This window comes from Cariama cristata, unplaced genomic scaffold (assembly GCF_000690535.1).
Source record: "Cariama cristata isolate BGI_N322 unplaced genomic scaffold, ASM69053v1 scaffold26976, whole genome shotgun sequence".
Taxonomy (NCBI): Eukaryota; Metazoa; Chordata; class Aves; order Cariamiformes; family Cariamidae; genus Cariama; species Cariama cristata.
In genome coordinates, this window is record NW_009624236.1 from 1,877 (window position 1) to 29,335 (window position 27,459).

The window sequence follows — 27,459 nt, forward strand, 5'->3', positions numbered from 1 at the left end:
TTGAAATTTGAGCCCACTCTGCAGGGAATGTAACAGATCAACAAAATGGTTAAAATACCTTGTCTGAATAGCCTTCTCCTTGGGGTTCTGGATTTCTGCTTTGCTTTCCTAAGCCAAAACTCTTCTTCCTTGTCAGCAGTAAGTAGAGGTGGCAAAACAAAGTTTTAATGCAGTAATGTCACCTGTAAGTTTTATTTGCCTGCCCTGGCAAAAGAACAACCAAGCAAAAACAGTAACAAGAGAATTGTGGTATTTTCCCCAGCACATTCACACAGTCCTTTCATCTCTGTTCACTAAGCTGCAGGCCCGTCTACCTTTCCATAGTGGTCTAGACTACCTTCACGTTTGATGAGGGAGGATACTGACATCTTCACATCAGACACTTGTTCTTGCACACACGGGATCTGGGAAATAAATTCTGCAGCGTTACCACACCCCCTCCTGCCAGGCTGTGGGGGGGTGCTTTTTCTCTCATCAGGCTGCAACAAATATCTCGTCTACTGACTCTTCAACCTTTCCAGCATGGATGGAGAAGAACCAGGCATGCCTTGCAAACCAGGAGCACTTATGTCTGCTTTTGGGGAAGTGGGACAAGTGTCAAGAGTAATGAAGTTCTGCTATGCTCTCTGCTGAAGTCCACACTGTTTTTCTTTAGGTACAGTCCACCCTTCTTGTGCTAGGTGCCCTCTCTTCAAGATGGGCCAGGAGGGAAATAACCTGCTAGTAGCCAAAACATACCCAATGTATCCATTGGTCTTTGTGCGTCTCAGAGCCCAGGCCTGTATGTCTCCCTCATCCGGTCATCTACCAGCACACACACGTCAGATATTCACCCACTCCTGCAGTCGTATTACCACATCTGGGGGATATTTCTCCATCCCTAACTCCTCCATTTCACCTTGTTTCATTTGCTTTGTATCAGGCCCACCAGTGTCGTCAGGACTAGCGCAATGCTCTGTGTAGATGTGAGGCAGATTAATATGGCAAAGCACAACACTGACTATGGTGTGAAAGGGTTAGCCATGTATGCCATGTGGAATATTACAGCAGCAACACTTTGTTAAGCATACAACTACTAGCGACATAATCAATCATGGATACATCTCATTGTGCTCTCGCAGTGTTCTCTGGGGAGGGATTTACAAGTTGTTCTCCCCCTCCACCAAAGCAGGCAGGCTGGAGGTAATGCTACCTCAGCTGGAGGAAACCAGTAGGAACCTAGTAGCTTGGTCTAGTGCAATGGAGTCTATGAAGAGTATTGTCCAGTGTTTCCTGCTGGGCAGAAAGGAGAGATTGGGACATTACTAAATATAAATAGCAGGGCACTCTGTCACATTAAATACTTTACATGTTCACACCCTTGGCTGAACACAGCATGCAGGATGTTGGGGGCTTTTTTATTTTCCCCACGACCGTGCTTTCCCCAAGCGAAACGTGTACCTTGCTTTTGTAGAGCTGAGAGTCCTGATGCACATGGTTACAGATCACATATACTGGATAAAGAGGGGATATTATACATAGTGGGAAAGACGAATATTATACATAAATGTAAAAGCAGAGTATAGTGGAATTGCCTAGTGCCTCCCATAGTCAGCTGAGTTGCAGTCTGGCAGGAAAAGCTTACGGAGGCAAGGCAGCGTGCAGACTTCTGCTTAAGCCTCACCAGAGGCGGTCTTCGCTTGTCCTTCTGAGATGTCCTGGTTTTAATAAGGCGAACACAAATTCATTTCAAGGCTCCCCAGGCACAGTCCTTCCTCTGGAGACACATGTGTTACCCTGCCGGCACTAACAGTAAGGTGTGGTGGGGCTGTGTCACAGGAGCATGTCTTTGTTGTCTTTCCCGTTCAGAAGCAAGAGGTGAGCAAGTTCCTCTTGGGGGCTGGTGTGCTCTTCACAATCTTCTTTCGTTAGGAATGTACCGTGTTCTCTGTGACAGAGCCACCTCCAGCGCCTAAGAAATTTCGGGAGTTAGCAGATGGCAGGGAAGGCTCTGCCTCAGGGCTTGGTACCTCTTCTTTGGTGTCTCCCATCACCGACTCCTGCGAGCTTGTCTCTGGGCTGGAAGCTGCCTGGAAGCTGGGCTCAGCACTGAGGGGCTCGATGTTCTGCAGAGGAAGCAGGGCCCGGTGCCGCATCAGGCTGTCGTCACTGTTCTGGGCTTCCAGGGAGTTCCTGCGCTTGGCGTTCCTGTTGGCCATGGCGTTCTTCTGTGGCTCCTCGAAGCTCAGCGACAGGGTGACCGTGCCGCTTCCGAAGCTGACTTTTTGCTTGCACCCACGCTGCTGCTGGCGCTGCCGCTCAGCGGAGGCTGGTAGAGGAAAAGGGTCCTCGTGGTTGCTCTTGCTGCTGATGGAGGAGGAGGGGGTGGAGCCGGTGGAGCCCCCCAGGCTGTTGGAGCGCTTGCGCGACACATTGCTCCGTCTCAGCGTGGCCCTGGCGGCCACCTTGAAAGCGTGGGCAGCTGTGCTGCAGCGCACCTCCTCAATTGTGTTGCGGGAGGGCTTGAAGAGGATGATGTAGACTTTGTTGAAGAAGATGCAGGCCAGAAGCCCAAAGCTGGCAGCCAGTATGGCAATCACCTCCACGGCAGAGACAAACTTGCCATACGTGCTGGCATAAGCAGGGATGAAGGAGATCCACACAATGAAGAATATCAGCATGCTGAAGGTGATGAACTTGGCCTCGTTAAAATTCTCAGGCAGCTTTCGAGACTTGAAGGCAAAGAAGAAGCAGATGGCTGCCAGGAGGCAGGTGTAGCCAATGAGGAAGCCGAGGGCCATCAGGGAGCCTTCATGGCAGGTGATGAAGATAATCTCATCCTCCAGTTCATGGTTTCGGTAACTGGATGGTGGGGCCGTGTAGAGCCAGATCACACAGATGACAATCTGCACGAATGTGCACAAGAAGACCAGGAGGAACTGGAGGTTGAGGCCCCACCACTTTCGATGGAGGCTCGTGGGGATCTTTGCCTCGAAGACGAGCAGGACACGGTTGGTTTTCACAAGGATGCAGGAGATGCAGAGGACAAAGCTGATGCCGAAAGCTGGCTGCCGCAAACGGCAAGTCCAATTCTGGGGCTCACCAATGAAGAACAAAGAGCTGGAGAAGCAGCAGAGCAAGGAGAAGAGGAGGAGGTAGGACAGTTCCCGGTTTGTGGCCTTGACGATGGGCGTGTTGCGAAATTTGGTGAAGACTCCCAGGACAAAAGAAGTGAGGAAAATTCCCAGCACTGCAAAGAGAGTCAGAGCGATCCCAAAGGGCTCGGTCCAGGACAGAAACTCTATCTGCTTGGGGATGCAGGATGTGTGGTTCTCATTCGACCAGTAATCCTCAGGGCACTTGTCACAGGCACTTGCATCTGAAAAAGAGGTGACAGGGAGAGGGAAGGTTTGTCAGAATGAGAGGCTGAAATGCAGGATGACATATATGGCAGCTACGCACCAGCTCTCATCTTAAATACAAGGGGTGTTCCCTTCAGGTGTCTGCAGATTCCCAGAATCTTATGTTGGTGTCTCAGAGTGTTTTACACCAAAACAACCAACCTCCCATGGGCTATAAAGCATGCTTGGTTTCAGCTTAAAAAAAGTCCTACCCCTGCACCAGTGATTTTGGAATCCATTTCTTGGCAAGACTTTGCAAACTTTGATTGCTATCAGCCGTTACACAGGGTCTGTTCGTCTCTCTTCCTTGTTCTTTCATTTTTAACATCTACTTCTGTCTGTCTTCACACCTCTCACACTTTTATCACCATTTGAAACATCTTGCCTGTCTCTATTATGGAGAAAATTAAAAACGTGCTTGCCTCCTTAAGTGCTTTGAGAGCCTATTTCATATTCCACGGAGGTGAGTCTTAGAAGTGTTTAAATTGCTTTTCCCCAAAGGCAGGCAATGCCCTTGACTCCCAGCACACTTTCATTGCATGTTGGAACATCAGGGGAAGATGTGTCTTAATGATATCACTGTCCCTACACACAGCAAATTGTCCCACTGATACTTGCAATGGGAAAATTGATGCCTCCATCTCTCTCCTCTCCATGAAACTAGATGTGCCTACTGGGATGGCATCTTATGTCTCCGATGGCTGCCATGATCAAAAGGCAAGGACCTGCTGCTTCTGCTCCTCTTCTTTCAACCCAATGGGTCTTGTACTCCAGTGGGGACGGCCATGACTCCTTTGATGGCAGTGGAAAGGGTTTGAGAGCAGTGAGCTGGAAGTCACAACTTACCTCAGCCTTTGGGATCCCAGCAGGATCGCAATGGGCTGCAGTGAGTTCTGGGAACAAACATTCAGAAAACTCCTTTAGCAGCAACCTCCCTCTGAGCTTTGCACCTGAGCACAGACAGAGACTCAGAGCGTAGCTGCCAGAGCACAGCTTGATGCTAATGAGAAGGCCAGCAGCTAACAAGGGTGGAGGATTTCAAGCTCTCTCGTTCTTGGGAGGTGGTGATTAGAGGGAGCATCTGTGACCTGATATGACACTGCTTTCCTAAGGACTGGTTGCCTCATCTAAGGTGTTCGTGTGAAAAACTGGCACTAGATGCAATAGCTTAGTCAGAAGCTCCCATCACCACATGTCATTTCATTTACATTCATTCAGCCAATAATTTTTATTTTTCTTGTGCCTTTTACCTGGAAGCCTGTTGCATACTGCAGGCAAGGCAGAGCTAACTTCACATAGCAGGGAATTCTGCCTCTACCAGAGCCAGGGACAGCTATTTATCACTGCATTCTAAAGATGAGGTGACTTAGAGACCATGCTGCCACTGAAGGGAGTAAACCAGATCTCCCTCCTTCCCCAAGGGTGCTCATTCCTGCCTCCTCCTTTGTGTTAGCACCAGAGGTCGCACAGCTGCTTGTTCTAGCTCGAAACTCAGCCTGCCAAAAGTTTGTTTTCAGGAAGACCAGAGACCTGATCCAACTCGCTCTATGGTCACAGGAGTACCAGCACTGCTCCCACACAAAGAGTGGGAGCAAACAGCTGGCAGAGGACAGGACAGATTGTCTCCTTTGGTAGCATTGCTGTCTCAGCTGGATGAGACTGGTTGTAAAACTGCTCTTTACGCCTATAAAACTGGCAAGCATAGGAAATAAAGAGCATAACTGTCAGCTGAAATTGCAGCAGGAAACTGTGGAGTCAGAAAGGAGTCTCCCCCTCAGGCCCACAAATTTCACCAGTGCTAGCTCCCAAAATCATGTGAAAAACACAAAAAAAACCCTATTACACATGACCACTATTGCTTCTATTTAATTTGAAAGTACTACTCCCAAGCATCCTGTAGTACTGTATGTTTATGATAAAAAATTATCATTCCTGTCTGATAGGACACAAATTAGATTCTCCCAAATGAGAACACTTCTTCATTTTGTAAGCAGCTTACGGAAGTATTCATCCTGGGAAAGGTCTGCAGCGTGTGCTGCTGGAGGGGCTGTGAGGAGATCCCGAGCGCTCTGCAGTGTGGAAGGGACTGCTGTTCTGAAAGGATTTAATTGCCTTCATTACCCTGGGGATGCCCAATGCTGAGGGAGCACTAATGGTGTTGGAAATTCAGAATTTTTCAACCAGTTCTAAAACTGAGGTTACCTTTTCCCTCCACTGCAGAACCTGAGTGGCTTGATCCAAGCTCCCACTGAAACCAAGACAAAAGATGTCCATGGATGTTTGATAGGACCCAGAGATTCTGGTCTCTTGCAGTGCCAGTGCTCAACAGAAGCTGTGGTTGGTGACTCCGTAAAGGGAAATATTCCTCTCTGCTTGTGAAGTCAGGGATGGAATGGACTTTATTTCTTCGTAAAGCATGAAATAAACCCCTGACAACAGGAGGAAAAGATGGAGGCAGACAGATAACTACAGAATTTAGGATTAGGGTAGGGACTGTCTCCTTCCTCCAGGTTTTTGGAGGAACAATAGCTACTGCTACAGTGCAATGGAGTTTGCTTCTGGCTGCCTGAGAGGCTTCCTATATGCAAGTCCTTTTTCAAGCGCTCTGCCTTAATTTTCCTAACTCAGAGCAGAAGGGACAAGCAGGCTTAGCATAAGACAAGACCTGAGGACCACAGGACTCAACTCCTATAAGCTTTTCAGAAGTCCCTCCAGACTTTCTGTGAAGCCACCTGGCAAGGCAGCCTCCAGCTCAGCACTGCAGGGCTAACATGGTCCTTTGCAAACCCCAAAGCAGCTCTGTGGGTATTACCTGTTTCGTCACTGTACTCCCCGTCAGGACAGTCCACGCACTCGAAGCAGCAGGTGGGCTCTCCCTCAATAATGCCCTTCCTGGTGCCTGGGAGGCAGTCCCTGCTGCAGTTAGAGAAAGGCACCTGCAAGAAAAGAACCCGAGGAGGGTTAATGGTGGCGGTGCCCCACATGCAGCCTTTCTACAGCAGGACCCTGGGCTTCCTCCGAGGGCGTTGTTGCTTGATTAGCATGCTGGATGGAGAGCCTCAGAGGCTCACCTCTTCCCTCCACTGAACAGACACATTTTGCAGAATAGTCCTTCGCCAACCCAATGCAGTGATATTTGTTTGAAAGAATACACCAAGGGATGGTAGGGAAGAACAGCAGATCTTTGTAATCTCTACTGTGTTGTGGGCACTGCGAATTGGTATGTGACCCATGATACACATACCAGAACACAGTCATTAGATGGTTAAAAGAAAAGACAATCAATCTCTGCTGGCAGGAATTTGAGTCAGCCTTGGAGATAATCGGCTCTGCTGATCCCCAATCCCGTACATTGCATATTGACTGCTAATGATTTATGGGAATTAAAACAGTTTCTTGAAACCCACTTCCTCCTGCTCTCCTGAAGACCCTCTCCAGCTCAGAAACAAAAAAACTAAAATAACTAAACAAGAGAAATTTTCATATGAAAGAAAGAAAGGCCCTGGTTTTAGAACACTGAGCATCTAAAGATGCAAATCAGGAGCTATACGCAGATCCAAAGGCTCACAGACTTCTGCTGCTGCAAATGATGAGCTGTGTCATCTGCTGGCTATGCACTTACGCTGTGTGTGAGTGGCAGTGACCTGGGCATGGTCATAACCCGGCAGCAAGTGGTTGCATGGGCACACTCGCCACATGCCTAATGCACACCGACAACAAGGAGTTCAGCAGAATAAGTGGACACCTGGGCCCTTTTTACACAGAAGCACAACCTGAGGTTGAGCTCACCTTTTCCCAACTGAATTAAGGAAAGAGAACTGACACAGAACATGACTTTCTCAGCTCAGGGGAGTTAAACCCACAATTTCCACTGCCAGCAAAGTACCATGGTCTGTACAGACTTAAGGGCTGCTCCAGTCGGAAGCCTCTATTCACCTTTTTGGAAGTTTGCTGCTAGTTTGCCCAAGTGCTGCTAACCTGCTGATCTCCAGGAACCTCCTGTGTGGATGCACTTAGACAGTGAGTCCGGGGTATGGTTTGGAAATTGCCTGTGTGCAGGCATTGACCCCAGCCACAGGGTAAGCAAGCCCTCGGTAGTGGCAGCTCCTGTGCAGAGATGCCTATTTTGTGGCTCAAGTATCACCTGCAGCTGAGAGCGGTCGCCATTGCCTATCACTCTGAAGTACAGCTGCAGCAGAGTTTTGGAACACTGTTTCTAAGCTGTTAATCAGGAATGTGTAATTAATTGGACAGGCACATGTCCCGGGCAGAGCCCTGCAGCTCCCCACTTGCAGCACTCTCTGCTGTTAATACCCATTGCTATTAATACAGTGTGTTGTTCACACCTCTTCCTTGGGACAGTCTTTCAGCGGGTAGTGCATCCACCAAGAGGATCATCAGTCTAGACTGTCTTAACTGATGATTTTGAACAGGGCTGAATCAGAGGCCTGACTGAAGTCATGCACTGCTTGCCCGTTACCTACTAAGCTGACTGAGCTTCCAAAGAGGAAAATGAAATTGGTTTGGCATTATTTCATCTTGATAAATCCACGTTGGCTTTTTCTTATCAGTTTATTATCCTCTAAGTGTTTATAAACGGTTTCTTTTTTTTTTTTTATCAAGTCTTTTAGGTTACTGGAAGAAATTCAAACTCTATAAACTGAAGAAAAAGCTGCAGCAAACAGAGAGACCACAAAGCCCTGCACTGGCACACAGTTTACATGCCCTGGTATGATACTTAGCAATATCCAGTTGCATTTGTAACAGTTCAGGACAGAGAATGAAGATAAACATTGCACTGTTAGAGGAATTTATACCCAGACAACACAATTACTCAGTTTAAGTAAAAAACCAATAAAATCCTAACTGTTGGAAAAGGTGCCAGTGACATTTCAATGATCAGAAGGAGGGCTTAGAATATCAGGTTGTTTTAATTCCATTTGCAGTTTGTGCTCAGAGACTCCAGCTGGGCTTAGAAAAGCCTGAGCTCAGTATTTCTGTGGTAATGTGCTCTGCCTGACCCATGCCTCCTTTAGAGAGCTCTGGATTTAAACAATAAGTGAAGCTAGAGTATCTGGAGTAAAGGTAAGGCTTAACTGATGGTGTAAGCGCATTAGGCAAGTGTAGCTACTGCAGAAGCAGTTACCTGATCTGTTAGCCAATGTGAGTAATCACCTGGAATTGAATTGCCTTGTTCTTTAATCAGGTGCTGATTTAACACATCTAAACATTGCAGCAGGGCCTGGCAGTGACATTTCTAAGCTAATGGACCCTGTGTCACCTCCCAGGCCACAAGCCAGATGCCCACTCAGTATCCCTTCTGGGAGCCAGTGTTTGTGTCTAGGCTGGAGTGGGCTGACGCCAGCTATGACAGCAGCTCATCTGGCTCTTGTCCGGAGATACCTGCACCACGTTCCCATCATGCGGGGGAGACACAGCCCTGCCTGCTACTGTCAATAGTTATGGTGAAATGATCTAATGTATGTGAGAAAGTGGAGAAGGACTTAGGCCTGACTAAAGTCACTGGCTACAACGCGTACTTTTGAGATTGCAGAAGCACCTTCTGGTAGATTAAAAAAAGGTAGCAGGTACTGGCATCTCCCACTATTTCAGCACCATGTCCAAGTTAACCTGGGCAGATTGGCAGGGCTTGTTCTGTTTGGTTTGCAACGCAAGGGTGTGAGGAAACCTCTGCGACTTGGAGAGTAAAGCCAGCAGAAAGAGTCACGAATTCTACCAGGAGCGGGAAGAAACACTTGATACAGAGTTACTGCGAGTGGAAGAAATGGATGTTTTCAGCAAGGAAACTACTAAGCTCCGGAAAACTTGACTTAGTCAACAACCAGAATTGGGTGATGAATTTCTCATCTTTGTGGAAACAGCATTGCAAAATTCCAAGCCATCTACTTGAGCCAGAAAAAAGGCATTATTTAAACCCTTAATACCCAGGCTCATCAAATGTATAGGAGGGGAGAAGCAGCTGCCTGTTATTTCCAGAAGTGTGTAACAAGGGTGGGAAAGACTATAGCAGAGACCATGTATACAGTAAGATGAATGGATCTTTTAATGAGACAGGAGCCATAATACGAGGAGTGTGCAGGGTTAGTTCAAATTTCAGCTTGTGGAAACTTGGGAAACATTGCTGTGAGGATTTAAGCACTTACCTCCTTAGAGAATCCACTCCACAGGATCTTGTTTTCATTGATAAAGAGCCTCTCCCCCTTCTTGGCATAAACGTTGTAGTGCCCAACCTCTTCAAAGACAACTGAACCATCCTCCGGAGAGAGATGCCAGTTGATTATTGAGTAATTCCCTACCAGGTCCCCAAACTCATCAAAATCCACTTGCTCTCCCATGTTATTGGTGAAATTTAAGTGTCGCAGATGCTTGAGTACCTAGAGAGAGATAGAGCGACACCGTGAATGCCTGTGTGTCACAATCCTACCACAGCACACATCTGCTATGGGGGCAGAACTGGAAATCATTTTACTACAGTCCTTAATCTTTTAAAAATCAATTAATCACAGCCGTACCAGGCTTTCTCTCAGAGACATCGCACGCACACACAGAGCCTGTACAAACCTCGTAGACAGCACAAGGTATCGCGGCTCTCAGGGTGGTCAGCACCCATCTGTAACACTCACCAGTTCCTACCCCACCAGCCATTTAGCATTCTTCTTCAGTCCCTTTAAGCCACCTTCGCAAGTCTGTAGCCCTTCATCGGGGCAGAGAAGGGGCAGCAGCCACTGAAGTGTTTCAGTCACCCACGCAGCCCTCTCACCCTGCTTTTGCAACCACTCTGCATCGCTCGTCTCTGAATGATCAATCACTCAGAAACAGGAAAACAATTCAAATTTGACTTTTGATTGAAAAACCCCAAGCCCAATGCACTTTAGCAAAACACAACAAATCAAGCTCATTCGCCACATGGCAGGCCTGGACAATTCATACCAGTTTTTTTTGGCTCCTGTCTCCTGGTTGCGCAGTTTCAAGTAATCACATTCTGCCTGTCCCTACGTGTTGATTCCTGTAATTTTCACCTCATGCCTTAAACTGTCATATGCTACGGACAAGAGCAGTTAATCCCAGGGACGATGGCAGTTGCAAAATTCACGATCTAGATAGCCTGACAGGTAGATCAGATAAACTCCAGCATGAAAGAAAGCCTGTACTGGCAACTGTGATACAATTCATCCACAGCATATTTTTCTTCAAAAGTCAGTTGCTGGTTATCGGATGTTTTTTTCCCCTCCTTATTTAATGGATGTTCTTAGTTTCTCTGTAGAGCTCATGTGGAAAGCAGAGGTGATTCTGAGAGCACCCGGCTGTCAGCTGCCCCTGGACCACTGCAGTGTAGTTGCTGCTGTGGTTCTAGTGCCTGTGACAGCTTGTAAGCCCAGTACTCTCTCTCTCACCTGCGAGTGCCCAAGCATACAAACCTGGATGGCAAAATGTAAGAAAAAACAAAATGAAATCAATTTGTCTGGGCAGGCAGAGCTCTCCTCACCCCATAGACATAGAACAAACAATGTTTTTTTGATGAAGCCTTTTCACTTGGAAACCCAGGGACAGGGGAACAGAATCACTTCATTAATTCCTGTCAATTTTGCTAAATTGTCTCATTTTTCTCTGTTTCCTTTTGGGATGTTCCTGTCTTAAGCTAAAATCCCCAGAGCTACAGAGATGCCCTCCTCCCACTGCCTATATCAATGCCAGCCTGAGACAGCCTGGAAAAATCATAGTAGTACTACGCAGGACGTGGCTGGCAATACCTTTTCGGCTTTGTGTGATGTTGATGGAAGTACATCAAAATATTGCCACAGTATTCTGTCTTTGAATAATGGGTGAGATAGCGGAGGCAGGATTTTTTTTCATGTCTGCTGGCCCTCCTCTGTAGATACCATAAAGTGTGCAGCTGAAATGATCTCACTGAAGTGCCAGGACCTGTCCCTGGAAGACCTCACCCGCTGATGGACATGGCAAAAAAAAGGTGCTCTGCTCTGACACTTTGCTGTGGGGAGCCAGGCATTGCTTGCTGCAGGGAAGAAAAGAGTAGACTGCTCCCCCTCGTCCCCCTCGTCCCTGAGGGGCACCCAGGAAGGTGCTACTTGCCCTGCTCTGTCAGGGAACAGTGAGAACAGAGCAGAAGCAGCTCTGAGGTCAGAACGGATGACACAGGGTCTGCAGATCCACAGTGATGTCTGTACTCCATCAACTCACTTTGGCCTCACCTGCAGGGGGGCTGCAATCCTGGATGTGTTAGCAGGAACTTTGTCCATCAGCAGTGTAGGTCTCAAGCAGGGAACCCGCATTCCTCTGCAGGCTCTAGCACCCACCACAGGGTGACACCTGCAGCTTTGACGTCCAGATCAGATTTGAGTCGTTATGTTGAGCTGAATGCCACGTTTCTCCTCACTCCAACTCAGTACTGCACTCTCATGCAGCAGTGTAGCACTCTGCTGAATGACACTAGGATATCCTGACTGGATATCACTGCTGGGTTGACTGTTACCTGCATAGACAGGAGGTGCAGACCTTGTGCTTCTTTTGATTACAGTTACGACACACATTAGGAGACAAGCTTGCAAGAGCCAGTTTGAAGATTCTTCAGATCAACTCCTGCCTCTCCTGGCCAGCTGCAGTGGCAGGAGGCTGCCTGGTCTTATGGTCAGTGAGATGAACGCTGGAGAAACTTCTGGATTCCCTGGATGCATTTTTTTTTGTTTAATTTCATAACATTCATCTCAATTAGTCTATTCCTTTGCCTTGCCTCCTGAAATTAGGCTTCTTAGAAAGTAATACATACCCCTGGCTACTGGTGGGTTTTTGTAGGATTAGTTTAGTAGCATGTTTCCCTTGGTCACACACACACTACACCTGAGGATTCAGATTATAAACCATTTCATGTATGAGCTGATACCTCTATCTGGCAGGTAAATATTCATGTAAAAGCACTGATCTGTACTTAATGCTGTCTTTCCCCAGGCACAGAACAGCAGCTTCCGCAATGCAGCCATAGCTGGGGAGCAGGAGAGCCCAGGTGTATCAGTTCATGCAGGAAAGCCACATGCCCTAGTTAAAATCCCAAATAGATGGGCAACAGGAACAACACGAGTAACAAAACCTGTTTTCTCTTTCCAGCAGATACCAAAGTTGTCTTCAAGTCTGAATTTCTGAGGCACAGCTTGTGAAATGGTAACTGAACAACTACTAGGACATGTTCCTCTTTTAGATAGCAAGAAAATCCCAGGATGGTATCCATGTATCACACAAGTTCTGCTCTCTACAGGATGTAAATATGGTTTAAGCAGCCAAGGAATATATAAGCACCAAACTTTAAAAGAGGAAGTTGTAGACTCTGAGTAACTACAGCACTTTTTTTACAGGCACCAGTCTATCAATGATTAGCTAAAGGCTTTACAGCTAAAAATGTGTCACTGTGTTTTGTAACTAAAGATAGAAACATAAATACCCAGGACTCAATCCACAAAGACTTAAAAGACCCTGCTTCAGCAAGGGCAAGAGCACGTGTCAGGGGTACGTGTATCGTATCCTGGAACCAAGAGTTTACGAAAGAAGTGTTGACCTCGTGGCTTGAATACACAGCTGCTGGAAGCCTGCAGGGAGAGCATTGTGCAAGCCGCTGCCTTCAGAAGTTTCTTTGTGTAATTTTTCCTCCTTTTTCTTCCCTCTGTCACAGGGTCCACATTGAATTGCAATTGAACTGTTCATTAAAATGTGTGTTATCAGAAAAGACTTGCAAGCTGCCCTCTAGTTCACCCTCCTATTATTCCTGGTAAGGCCATTCCCAGCCACGTAGCAACCCATGGTTTATCTGGGCTAGGTGTTCTGGGTTGTGTGGTTTCCACTCTTATGGAAAGATCATAAAACCATAACATACAGTTGTATTAGGTCAGACTGGCAGCCCATCTCCCCAGGACCCGTTTCTGACTGTGGCCAACAGCAAATGTTGACACAAGAGTAGAAGGGGACGTGATACTTCCCCAGAATACTCTCACAAATTTTGCAGCTCAGTGACTTCCAGGGCCAAAGGTCTTTTTACCTGATAACCTAAGGTGGATTTTTCTTCCATGATGTTGCACATTTGTGTTCTGCACCTGTGCAAACTTTTCACATCCACAACCTCCTACAGCAAGGAGATCTACATTTTATGAGAAAAGCACCTCTTCTTGCTTGTGGAACAGAGCAGTTACTAATCTCTTTTGATGACCTTCATGCTTGGAAAAGATGAAGAACTGTCATTTGCTAGTCACCTTTTCCATGCCTTTCATGATTTTACAAACCTTTGTCAGATCTCTCTTCAGCCGACTCTTTCTCAGGCTGATGAGCCCTATCCAACTGTCCTGCTTCTTATACAGAAGCTGTTCCATTGACCTTTCTCCAAATATTCCCAGTCTCCTTCACCAGTTCTGAGACTTACACATGATACTGAAGTGAGATGCACTAAGGGTTAATGAAGTGGCCCCAGGGCACTCTGTTAACCTCTCTGTCCCTTTTCCAGTGTGACTATTCTTAACAGTGCATTTGCTTCTTTGACTACTACTCAGCCAGACCTGAGGAGTCCACCCAAGGACCTGTTCAAGCTTGAAGATCTCATTTGTGATTAGTCAGAACTCAACATTTATTTTTATCCTCTGCTGACTATCTTTCAACCAACTACTTATCCATGAGAGGACTGCATTTGGTGACAGACTACCAGAAGTGTTTTGGAAGCCTGAGTGTACTCTATGAATAGGAGCTCCCATATCCATATACATCCCACTGACTTCAAAGAACTTCAGGAGGTTTGCGAGGTAGGGCTTCTCTTTACAAAAGTTATGGTGACTCCTCCTCAGTATATTCTATTTTTCTTTTTCTTTTTTTTTCTTTTTTTTTTTTTTTTTTTTACTACAGTTTCTAGTAATGGGCTCAGTCAGGCTCTGCTAATTCCTTGGATATCCTCCAGAATGCTTTTAGAAAATTGATGTTGCATCTGTCAACTTTCTAGGCCTCAGGGGCTAAGATTGTTTCAAGTGAGAGGTTGGTCACCATAACCAGCACTTCAGCTACTTCATCTGTGAGCTCCGGCAGAGCTCTTGGGTAAACATCATTCGCTTGCACCGAATTATTAGGGTTCATTTTGCTCTTGTGTCCCATAGTTTCTTCTACAGTCACTTCGATCAGACAGATCCTCTACAAGTCGCCCATAAATAAACTCAGGAACCTTCTCAAGTTTGTCCATAAACAGCACACTTTTCTTCTGCCATGGTCTTACCTTGTCTTTTGCAGTGATAATCTATGGCTCAACAGACAGTCCTACTGCTGAAGTATTTAAAAAAGGATTTATGATCTTTTACCCCATTTACAGCCTATTCCTCATTCTGTTTTTTTGGCCTACCTCATTTTATTTTTACGTTTAACCTGCCAGAGTTTATGATCCTTCCAATTTTATTCACTGGACATAACTCAGCTGTTTGAAGGGTGCTGTCTTGCTTTTAATAAACACCACTTAATACCTTTCTTTGGCCTTGCCAGCTTCCTTAGCCTTCCTCCACCTTTTCTTGATCCGCAGTCAACACTTTTTGTCACTAGAATTAGGCCTGGTGGCAGGCAAAAAAACCCACTTAAATTGTAAACGCTGTCAGGCAGCAGGTAATTGTGTGTGTGCATGAATGTCCAAAGCTGAACTTTTGTACTGTGGAGCACACACTAGCTGCAAGCATATGTACTAGTTGTACATTTTGATAGCAGCTGGACTAAACAAAAGTGGCATGTCCTGAACCCTCCAGTTAATAACAAAAAGTGAGACAGAACCACCAGTTAGCAGACTGATTGTAACCAAAACCTAAGGCTTAGGGCTAGAAAGAAGATGAAGGTCATGTCTGGATGAAAAACACTGGAAGTGGGGAAAGATCCTGAAGGAGGTGTGTGGAGATGAATGTTGGGGGATGCCCAGTGACCTTGGCCAGTAATGCTCGAGACTAGTAACTGTGAGGAGCTGCACAGCAGGAACCTACGACCTCCATCTTGACAGACCACCCACAATGTCCCTCCCAGGAAGGGAAGATGAGACCTAGTGAATGTAATGGTGTGGGGAAAGCAAGCATGTGTGTGAGATACCAATCAGGTTAAAAGCTCTAGTCTTGTTAATTCTTAAATAAATGTCAATATCCAGATCTGCTATGGGTTGTCATTTACTCTGTCTCAACTGTGACAGGTCCTTAACTAGTCTCCATATATGGACAAGGGTTTAATATCCTTGTCTTCCTTCTGCAGTTTCTCTCTAACGTGTTTCCTCTCTAGGTCAAAAGGTCATGCATGGGAAGTGAACCTGGGCACATTATAACTCTCTGTCCCCATAAAAGACAAACGATTCCCCCTCCTAACATGCAGTTGCAAGGAATCCTGTCTTGACAGTTAACATACATTTTCCCACACTGAGTTTTAATTTCTGTCTACCTAGCTATATCCAGGCCTGTAAAACAGTTCTGGACCGATGGGTACCAAATGTTTTCCTCTTTGCTTTGGTAGACTGCCCATGCTGCAGCAAGTAATTCCACTTTGTGGCTCAATGTGAAGATGAAAAGCTGGCAACTGTACCGAAGGTGGCAAATCCTCCCTTTCATTCTGAATTGCTGAGGGTCCGTTCTCCCATCTTGTTTCAGATTCCTCATCAAGCACCTGGACAAGATACCTTCATAATGCTGTAATAGGCACAATGTCTTGAGAGCTCAGCTATCACATCACACCAGTGGTCATGGCATACAGGCTTTGGTTTCTGCCAGTGGTCAAGTACCAGGAAGAAATATGCCCATGCCAGTTCTGAAAGAGCCACTTTAAGGGAAATGTTCCCTGAAGCAACATTTGGGTTTTTTTCCTTTCTTCCTTTCATTTCCATCTATCTATGTGTTGATGTTTAATTACATGCTAGGAAAGCTCTAATTTTTACTGTCTATATCAATGTTCAATTTCTGCTGCATTCTCTACTTTGGATTATCTTGTTCTGCCAGTTTTTTATGTAGAGCCAACTCTTAGGCTCTCCCAAAGGCAGTGCTGTCATCACAATATCGACCAGTTCTGACACAAAGGACCTGAGCAGACAGGAGGGCACTGGCCCTAGCCCCTTGTGTCAGTAATACCTGTTTCCAGAAGCCTGAGACTGGGAAAGATGAATTGCACCCAGCAATTCTGCCCAAAGCAGGAGCTGAACTCTCCTTCCCCTCTATAATCTGTCCTCCTACCTTGCTGCCCACTGTGCACCAATGGGGGCAACATGTAGTGATGAGGGCTTTTTTAAAACCAAGATGCCAGGAAATGCCAATACTGTTAATCTCACCTTTTTCTGAAAGTCATTCAGAAGATAACAGAGTCCTTCAGCCAGTGGAGGACGTGATCCATTACTGTACACCACCGGTGACATTTCACCTAAGCTGCCTGGTCTCTATTGGTTTTCTGCTCTGAGGAAGTGGGCGTTAATACTGTTTGTCAGTGTAAGGGTAATCCAGGAGAAGAAGTTGAAAGGGACCAAGGAACAGAGCTGGGATTCTCACTGTAAACACCTCAGAAAAAAAGGCATGTCTTTCTGTTACATGTGTCCAGCCCCATGCACAAGGAGGGCCTGGTCTGCAGCTGGGATACTGGGCACTTCATGCTAAAATAACGACTAGTCATCACCTGCTGTACAAGGACTGGGCTGTACTCCGGGACCGAAACTGTCAGGTTGGTAACAGTGCAGATGAACAAAGGCAGATAAACTCTGGAAGAAGGGCTAGTGTCAAAGAGTTGAAGACAGAGAACATTGATAGTCAACCAGAGATTCATTGACAATACTGCAAAGGAATTCTGGCAAGATGGGGTGGACATCCCAGCTCTGGTGAAATGCTAGATCTGCCAGTGACTTGAAAAACAGGGTGAAAGAAAGAGTTCAGTTCAAGACTCAAGAATAGCTGTACAAAGGCTGAGAATAACTCAAGAACATTCGAAGTTGTTATGCTTTGATAAGAACTGAATGACATCCTCGTAAATCTAGGTAGGTCAATGGACAGCACAACTGAAGGCTAAATGTGTATAACAAATACAACATGCCATATGTTAGAAGTAATAAATTAAGCTATGCATAATCTTTATTGGAAACTAAATTAACTAACCACTGAAGACAAAGACCTATTCATTACTGTAGGCAGCTCAATCAAAACACTCTATGCATTATGCAGTTGAAAGAGCAAAAAAAAAAAATTAGGATATGAAAGTAAGAAAGAAAATTACACTGAAAATATGGTGCCAATATGTACATTGATAGTACAGTTTCCCCTGGAAAATGCAGCTAGCTCTAGTCACTTGATCAGAAAAGAAGAATAAAATTAAAGGAAGGTTAGAGAGGTCCAGAGGTGGAGATGATAGCTCTTAGACAGTCAGTCTGACTTCCATTTGAACAGAAATGAAAGTGTGAGATTATTTAACTGTTTATGACACATGTACTGATTTGTGGAAAAGAGGTGACGTACTCCCACAGAAGCAGAGACTCCGATCCCTGCAAAGCCGACTGACTTTATTCAGATCTCCGGAGAAGTACAGGACATCAAGCTGCTATGACAAGATGTGCTGACTGGCATATTTTAACTGATAATTAGTTTGGTTGGGTTCTGTTTCCATCATGGATATGAGATCCCAAGGCAACTGCGGGATGGATCTCTCACCCTCTTCCATTGACCAGTGCCCTTTGTTCGAGGAGGGGCAGCAGTGGTGTTGACATGGGCACCCATGCATACATTTTGGTTTTATTTTGTAAGAGAAGCAGGCCCTCCAATAGAAACTTGCAGAAATTGGGAGAGGGAGGCACTCAGATGGATTGTGTTGGAAACACCTCACTTGCTGCTTAGTGGAAGGTGCTTGGTGCTTCCTTTGTCTCATGCTATGCTGTGAGTGCTCAGTCTGCTTGGAAACCGACGAAGCCTAGAGTTTCCTACGACAAGGACTGGTTAACTGGGCTTGAGGGGTTAGCTTATGTGGTTTTCTTGCCAGCAACCAAGGGACACTGCTTTACTAATTCAAAACTGCAGCAGCTTTGACGCTTTCTTGACAGTGAAAGATGATAGCAATAACAAATTAATAGCTGCTACAACAGTAGGAGCAAGTCTCTTAGACCAAAAATGTCAAAGGCATTCATTTCAAAACGGGACTTGATATAAAATGGGACTAGTCTGATTTAGGGTCAGATTTACTACAGTACTATGTTTACAAGGATGTCCAGAAAGAACTCAAAACCACAAGCCTCGTGGATTTCACAACAAAAGCTGCCTAAGTCAGATCTAACTGAAATACCTTAGAAAATTCCATTAGATATTTACTAGTGTTTGCAGATGCCTGAATGCCATTACAAAACTGGGTCTAAAGTGCTTCAGAAAGACCTGTCTGCTGAGTCATGGAGGTTCCCAAAGGAATCAAGAAAATATCTTACAGTATTTTAGCATCGCATGGCTGGTTTTCCAAACTGATTTAACTGTCAGTTAGGGGTCACAGGACACAGTAAGGTCCTCCAAAACTCATACTGGCCATGTGCACACCTGCTGTTCTAAGTGCACTCGTCTATAGAATGCAAGTCCTCAGCTTGCATTGCTTACTGCAAAGCTGATGGCTAACAGCACATTGCTTAAGCATGCTATGATAAAGGACAATGATTTTGCCTAGTGTGACATGACTGGAAAATATAGCAAGAAAGTTTTCAGGTGCTTGGCTTTGACTGGATCTACATGCACATGAGGAAACAAACAGAGTGGGAATAACCTCTGCGCACATCTGAACTATAGGATTTTCTGAAACCAAAGATTTACATAGGAAAACATCATGTGAAATCCAGTCAAGTGAAATTCAGTGCAAATATGTTTTTTACTCAAACTTAAAAATCTGACCTTCAAGCCACAGTTCCATTTTTAATTGTAATTACTCTTTTAATGGGAAAAAGGGGAAACACTTATTTTTGAGTCTGTCAAAATGCTTGTTTGGACAGTGTTGTTTCAATTAACTGCAATTAGTGAGTTTGACTAACTCCAGGGGAGAAGAGAGATGACAAAAGAGTTTTTTCCTCTAATGTTTCCTCCTTTTTCTGTTTTAATTAAGATCCAGCTGTATGATGGTACCCCAATATGTTTGTATGGCCCAAAGCATGATATTGTACTGTTAGTTCCCTAGAGTCCAAAAGAATCCATCCTAGAAGTAACTTCAGGAGTTAAGATATCTGGAGTAGCCTCGGTCCCAGTTCAGCACCATCTCAAACAGACTTAATCTGATCTACTGACTGTAGTAGATTTCTTCTGGAGAAAAATGGCTGGAATGACAGCATCTCTCCCCTCCTTACAAATACTGTGAGCGTTAATACAGTTCCTAGTAATCAGGACAAAAATCATGGTAGCAAAATGAAAAATAACATCTGTGGAGAATCCCTAGACGTGGAATATAATGCTATACAAAATCAAGCAGGCTTCTGAGTAGACTCTGCCCCAGTGATGTACAAGCGTAGGCCAGTGATGACAGAGGTCTCTGTTCCCAACAGAATGGAGAAAATCCACGGACAAGCTAGAGGAAAGGACTGAATGATTGTACTGCATGCATGATAAACCCATTGTCAGTTCAGAAATTTCGGCTGTCTTCATTAAAATAAAAGCTCATTAATCAAGGGGTAATGATATGTTGCATTACACAAATAGAGCTTGAACAGCAGTATTTATTATGGTGTGCTCTAAAAGCACTAATCCAACACAAACCATTCAAACAAGGTTGCTAAACACAAGTATTACATTAACGGAAAGCAGAACATAAAAAAACTTGGAGAACAAAGAAGAGAAAAATCATCAGGCAACATATTAAGAAATTTCTTGAACATATTAAAATTGAAAGGTGTCATGTATGCCAGATCCTCATGACATAAGGCTGTAAGAGACAGCTAAAGAGGATGGAACACTAAAGAGACAGCTAAAGAGGAGCAGGAAAGCTAAATGAATGATATGTTACTGACCTTGCTATCAGAAAAAAACCCTGGACGTTCTTATCCCAAGGGCACTTGTTTTGGAGCCATAATGTGATGTTAACGGAGGCAGAAGGTACTTAAAAAGAGATTAGAGAACATCCTCAGCAATTTAGTTTGGATCTCAAAGGCTGACAGAACCAGACAGTTCATCACAGCACTCCACAAGCAATAAAAAGAGTGCTAATACAGTAGGTTTATGATATACGCATAAAAATGCCACTGGCTTTGAATGACAAAGTCAATATACTATTTAATATTATTCCATAGCAATCCCAATCCACCTTTCTGGTACACATGCACGTGTAAGGCACTCCCAACAGTATGCCTGAAGTTTCCCTCCGTGTCAGTCTGTGCAGGGCATGAATCAGAGCTGACCCCTCTTACAGGGGCTTCTATTTCTGCTCAGTGGGCCACTCCAGAGTCAGCCTCTGACGGGCTGCAATAGCTGCCAAGCAAAGATAATATCGTAAAAGGCAGAGGGGTGTCCTCTGTAACCAAAGGCTGATTAGCCTGACATCAATCCCAGGAAAAACAATGGGAAAACAAGAGTTCTGGGTTGAGGATCGATTAATACAAAATTATAGGACAGAAACTTTATTGTTTTCAGTCAAGAAGACTTTGAGGAATACAGATCTTGTTAAATCCGAGTTTGGTTGACAAACACAGCCCTTTAGAAGTCAAATAACCTGAGCTTTACATTTAATGTGAAGCATCCATTCATGGATCAAGAATTGCCCAACAGATTTATAAAAACAGGTGTCAACAGAGACAGATCATCAGTTCATGGGGAATTCCTCCAGCCTCAGTAAACAACTCACTGTTACCCAGCATGTTCATCAATACTCTGGCAGCAAATACAAAAGTGCTGCCGTGAAAATTTGCAGAAAATGCATGAATCAAGGTAATGGTAAATAATAATCAAGACAAAGCATTTCCCCCAGATCGCCCTCAAACACCTGTGTTTAATACAGTGAAATTCAGACCTATGCGTCAAGGCACAAGAGATTCAAGCCACAGGCACAGAAAGGGTACCACATCCTGCAAAATATTACTGGCAACTTAATGTGACTTTTCCATTGCATGCTGTGGCAAGGAAGGCTGATAAAACTTGTGCACATATAAATGAGGAAGTAATAAGAGTATGTAAATGTGGGATTTTTTTTTCACTGTCTGGCTGTGCTGAGGCTGTTAAAGCAACACTGAATATATGCCAGAAAGAAGGATGAGTAAATGGACAAGATACAGAAATAAAGCAGAAAACATATCTTATGACTAAAAACCCACTCTGCTTAAATTATCAAGATAAGACTGAGGAATAATTTGATCAATGTGGATAAATACCATATGGAGAAAAATGATGAGTACTTCATCTGGACTTTTAAATCTAATAGAGTAAGGTCAAGTAAGGACCAATGAAACTAAAGGTCATTTAAATCCCAACTAGAAATAAGACACTATCTGTGACAAGAGATGTGACCTGCCATGGATCATACCAATAAAAAAAGGTCTACTAGTCAGCACGTCTTTGGGGAAAATAAATCTTGCTAACCACAAGTTTGTCTGGCAAACACAGCCCTTTAGAAGTGAAATACCTAGGCTTTACCTCCAATGTGAAGCATCCCTTAGCTGGATCAAGATTACTTTCCTGAACGTGGCATAAATTCACATAGTTTATTCCACAAAGGATTTCAAACTGCATGATCATTTGGAAAGTGACTCCATTTGAACATTTTTTAGGTTCCTATTAAGGTTTTGTGGAGAGAGTTGGTCTCTGGACAGACAAAAGCAATGGTACAGGTACAGCGAGAGCTAATTGTCAGTGCTGTTAGAGGGTGTTTTGTACCATACTCCATACGCTGCTGTCTTTACCTACAGCCACGATATGAAAGAGCCATCATGGCCACCTTGTCTAGATGTAATGCCATAATTGCTTTGTTTTTCACTTGTGACAAATATAATATGGAGAAATCCATTGGGTACAATGGCCTGGGGTGCTGTGTGTACTAATGGCGAAAGATCTATTGGCAGAAATCCTGACTGAGTAAATGATGTTTTAATGCTCTTGGGAGGTCATCATACTGCACAATAACTGTTCTGCTGTAGTATCTAAAAGCTTAATGTAGGGCTCTTTTTATTAATTTAAGTCTAAATTTAGTACTAAATAATACATAATTAATTGTCCAATTATTAAAGCTAGTAATAGAGCTAATGGTTATCCTACAAGCTCAGTGTTTTCAAGTAGCATAATTCACATATAATGTCTTGGATATTCAAAATCTGATTGAAATGCCTCTTCTGGGAGGTGTTTAATACCATCTCTACCCAGCTGTGCAGAGAATGAATCTGTATGTGTATCTCTCTGCATCCATTTGCTGTTGCTTTCTTCTAACAACCCTTTATGGATCAGTCTCTTCAAACTCTCAACAAGGTCTGAAACTGCATCCTGCACAGAACACTGCTGATAATTGATTTGAAGAACTGTGCCTTTCTCTAGGCCAGGTGGAAGTCATAGCTTTTGACTGTAAATTCTTTCCTATTTGGAACTATAGGATGAATTACTTCAATGCTTGGGTAAGCTGCCTCTCTCTGTTAGAATAAGAACCAACTGATACCGCATACTTGGTGTCATTTCTTTTAATAATACAATGGTCATTCGACAAACCTGAGTTCAATAGTTATTTATAATATATTCAAGAACTACTATCCATTTAAAAAAAAAAATAGAATAAAGAGTCCTAAAGTTTCCTATAGTCACACTGAGTTGACTGAACTCATGCAACCGGTTTGGACATTTAGAATGGGCACTTGTTGCAAACACTCTCATAGGTCCCATCAATGGTCAACTAAAGTCCCAGTGGATTCACTGTTACAATGTTTGGGCACATGTTCCACTTGGCTACTAGCTTATAACTGTTTTTTCCACTTCCTTTACCAGTACAAATCTTGGCTAACAAAGAAATCTCATGTCAAGGCTTTGATTTCCACAGTTCCTAAATAACCTTCATGTAATTCCTCCTAGAGACACAGATAAAAGTCCTTTCTGAGCAAAGGGTTGCTTCTGGTCCAGTGAGGAGATCACTCTTTTAATTCTACAAGGCAAAAGGGTCCTTTATATGCCATAAAAGGTAATTTGTCCTCCTTCCTACAACCTTCACCCACTGTGTGGAGCAACACCAGTCCTTCATAGCGCATGAAAGTTCACTTTGGGGAGAAAACTACGTGGCTGGCTAGTAAAGCATCTGTGAAGATGGCTGACCACCCAGAAAGAAAAGAAATAACAAACTATGCTGTGATTATCATGCCTTTGAAGTTAGCTTCAACCCTACCTTGGGATAAATGGAAATCAGCCAAGTCAGAGGAATGATTATAACATCAAACTGAATTTTTGATAAATGAACTTGTTTCCTCACCTCACTTTCTGAGTGCCTTTAGGAGGCTCTCAAGGTGCCCTTTGTCACCAGCTCCATTTGTGAGTAGCACTAGGAAAGGTCAGTCCTAGGCAGAACTTTACATCGTTTTGTGTAACAAAGACATGCTGTGTCTTAGTAAAAGATACTGATATCTTGGTAATTCAAGGGATAATTGTTATCTGAAGTTGCTACAGACAGAGACATCATATGAGCATATCACGGAGCCTTCCCTAAAATTCCCAGGTCCAATACAGGTTGCAAAACTGACTTCTCCAAGTGACAAAGGTACAAATGAGCTTCATAAATATTAGAAAACGCTTCTTTTCAAATACAGGTTTTCTTGTAATGCAGTGTATGAGTGACCATATTAAAAATGACTTCTGTGAAAAATTCAGCACATTTGGAAGTGGGCAGGAATACTGTGTTTTTTGTCATCAGGCAGTGTGTACTACACCGATTCAGAAAAATCTCAGCCATTCTCTACTAAGTAATCAATAACCACAGCTCCTTACTTCATGACATAGAGGTTGTGTATTTGCTGCATGCAGTTCATTCACCCTTCTTCTAGCAACCCTGTTGGGGCAATGGTTTCCCTGTGCATTTTCTACTGGTGATGTTACAGGCTTGGCCTCCCCTTTAGTAAGGTCCAGTTAAGTCATTCTCCTTTTAGTTGTAGAGACATCTAAATAATACTCCATTTATTGTCTGTTTAGCTGAAGAACTCACAAGTGATGTTCTCAGCTGACAGCAAGTTGTTATCTCCAAACTGATGAATAAGCAATCATCTGTTCTTGCCCTTGTGGGGAAACAGCTGTGTTTGCTCTATTGACCCACACACTTCTGCGTGTGGCTCAAGTTGTCTGCCTCTCAATTCACTCTCCCCCAACAAACGCACACTGCTGAAATGCTTGCTTTCCGTTCATAACAAATATGTCTCCAGTGCATTTTTAATGCAGACCAGATGATGTTTTGCAGTTGCCTGATATTCAGCAGCTTCCTCCGTCTTCGTTGGAATTCTTCCCAAAAGACTAATTTTCACACCGTCCTCAGTTAATACCTGTTCTGATTCTGTTTCATTCTCTGTACCACAAAGCAGCTGTTTTCCACACACCATTTTAATTGTTCAGACAGGCCTATACAGTTCAACAGACACAAAATTGATTAGACAAGCCATTAGGCTCAAAGGTCTAGAGAGATGTATGTCATCTAAGGCAGCATTCACTTCTTTAAAGCCTTGCAGAATCAATTTCCAGCCAGCCAGATGTACCTAAATGTAAAGTTGGAGAAGGCACCAATCCATTTTTACCTCTTCATAATGCATATCACCAGCACAGAGGAAGGAACTGTTGGCTGGGAGGTGCACAGGTGTAATAAAAGACTTTAGGTGTTGCTAGGTGAAGCCAATTTGTATTTGCTTTTATTTTGTGGAACAGCATATGGCAGTTTTTCACAAAGTCTGAGGTCAATCAGATTTCTAGGTATAGATTAATTTACACGAGCACATCTTTAACCTCTGAATCATTAGGACAGCACATTTTTCAGCCTATGCAGCATGCTTTGCCTTGGTGCCTAGAAGAGTTATCTCATTTTTCACTCAATGAACGTGCCGAAGTTCACAACCTCCATAACCTGAAAATTGTCTGTGAGTCTACCTAAGCATGCTCTGCTCCCTGATTCTGTGACTGCGCACCTTTGCCTTCTCAAATCCACGGTAGCCTATCTTCTCCATTTAATCACAATGTTTTTGCTGTGAGATAGAAAGAGAGGCTTGTTGGCAATCATCAAGAAGCCAAATGAACGGGCAGAAACATGGAGTGAACTATGTCTGAAGAAAAGACAGGTTTTTCCTCTTCTCACACAGAAAGAATATGAAATAGTAAATATTTACTCTGAAGGACAGATTAGGATCCCCAACCAGCTTTCCCCTTATTTTTTGCAGAGCATCCAGTGTTTGAAATGAGAGACACCAGAGATGCTCCTATAAATGCTCCAAAGGGTTATAAATTTTTGCTCAGAGGGGAACTGAAAAAAGAACACATGGATTTGCTGTTAGAAGTGACCATGGGAATAGCCACGTGAGCAGAGACCAAGAAAATGAAGGAACTTGAGGGACTTGGGAAATCTTATCAAGGAAGATATGAAGAAAAAAAGGGCTTCAAAAATCAGACTGTTTGAGCTGTTATGGAGAAACAGGCCAAAGGGAATTTTGACAAAGAGACAGCATCTGTACAGGAGCCGCGAGCCCATGTCCCATCTCTTGCCATACCTTCCCACTGCTATTCTGTAGCTTGTAGGAGAGCCTGTATTTGGGGGAGGTCAGTCCACAAACCAGAGCAACACACAGAATTAGCCCTACTCAATACAGTCTCCTAAAATATCACAGCCCACCAGCAGAAGGGAATGGGCATCTGATAATCGGAGGCGACAGAGTCCTTTAAAAGAATTCTTTCTGTTGTACTATTTGCAGTCTTGCACTTTAATTGTTAGAGCTTTGTTTAAAATTTTGCCTTTTCCAAATGTGACAGAAATTGCTTATACGTTTTGTTCTGGATTGCCCTGCACCTTTTTGTTACCTGAACAAAACACTGCAAAAAGAAGTAATTAATCTGATCTTGATTGATATTGTGCAGGACGCTATAACGGCATATGCAGGGAATACTATCTGCTCTTTGCAGGCATCTTGCAAAGGTGTGCACCTGGATTATCTCCTCCCTTGCAGCAGAGTAGGTTCTTAAAACATGACAGCTGTAAGGGCAGCACACATACTCTATTAAAGTCTGTAATTTTCTGTAGAGTTCAGAAGTGCCAGTTTTCTCATTTTGAGATAGAGGACTCTGAACCCTGCAGGCAGCAGTGGGTGGCACAGATCCTGCTTGGAAGCTGCCCTGCCTGCTCACCAGCTCTGCCTGTGCCTGTCCCATCTCTAGCGGGGATGCCCACAGCCAGCTTCAGAGGTGTTGGTAAAACAAAGGGAAGCAAGACTGGGTTTGTGGACAGGGTCTGTCAGAGCGCACCAACTCAGGTGAAGAAAATCAATAAGCCACTTCCTAAACAAGTAGCTCTAAATAAGTAGAGAAGAACATTGCTAGTATTTGGTATTTCAGCTTGGGAGACACAGAAAAATCCCATGCTCCCCATGCTGAAACATACTTAGAGCTTTCTTAAACTGTAAATGGTAAATTCTTAAGAGAAGAACTGTACCCAAATTAAACAACTCATGGTAATTCTGTGCTAGGCTTCCTGCTGTCCAGTTCAAACGAACTGATCACTGAGGTAAATACGTTATTTTTATACATAGGCCCACACGAGCACCCTCTCTCTATGTAAAACAGTTCCTCCTAAAGGATTGTATTATGAGTACATGAAATTAACAATTAGTAGACAACAAATAAATAATAACCCATACATGTTAATGGGATAACACCACTGAAAGGCAACAAAATTAAATGGTCCATAATTAAACTGTGGAACGCACCATTTATCCTCTCCAGCCACCAACCCGGCTGGCAAGGGCTGCTCTGAACAGGAGCTCGGGCTAATGGAGCCATGAGTTCACCAGGTTCACCTCATCTGTCCCACACACCACCTGGTCAGTGATTGCAGACACTATCAGTGGCTGCTGCCCCCCAACTCCCGTGTGGGGGGG

At 44.1% G+C, this 27,459-nt stretch overlaps 1 protein-coding gene across 1 annotated transcript in view; it reads right to left on the reverse strand.

The window, feature by feature from the left end:
• Positions 1–1,907: 1,907 nt before the first annotated feature.
• Positions 1,908–27,459, reverse strand: part of CASR (calcium-sensing receptor) — a gene marked incomplete at its 5' end in the record, with an annotated part of 31,757 nt that continues 6,205 nt past the window's right edge. The window contains 3 exons of the mRNA XM_009703104.1: positions 1,908–3,358; positions 6,193–6,316; positions 9,545–9,775. Of these exons, the coding sequence (XP_009701406.1) occupies positions 1,908–3,358; positions 6,193–6,316; positions 9,545–9,775 (1,806 nt within the window). The remainder of the gene's footprint in view (positions 3,359–6,192; positions 6,317–9,544; positions 9,776–27,459) is intronic.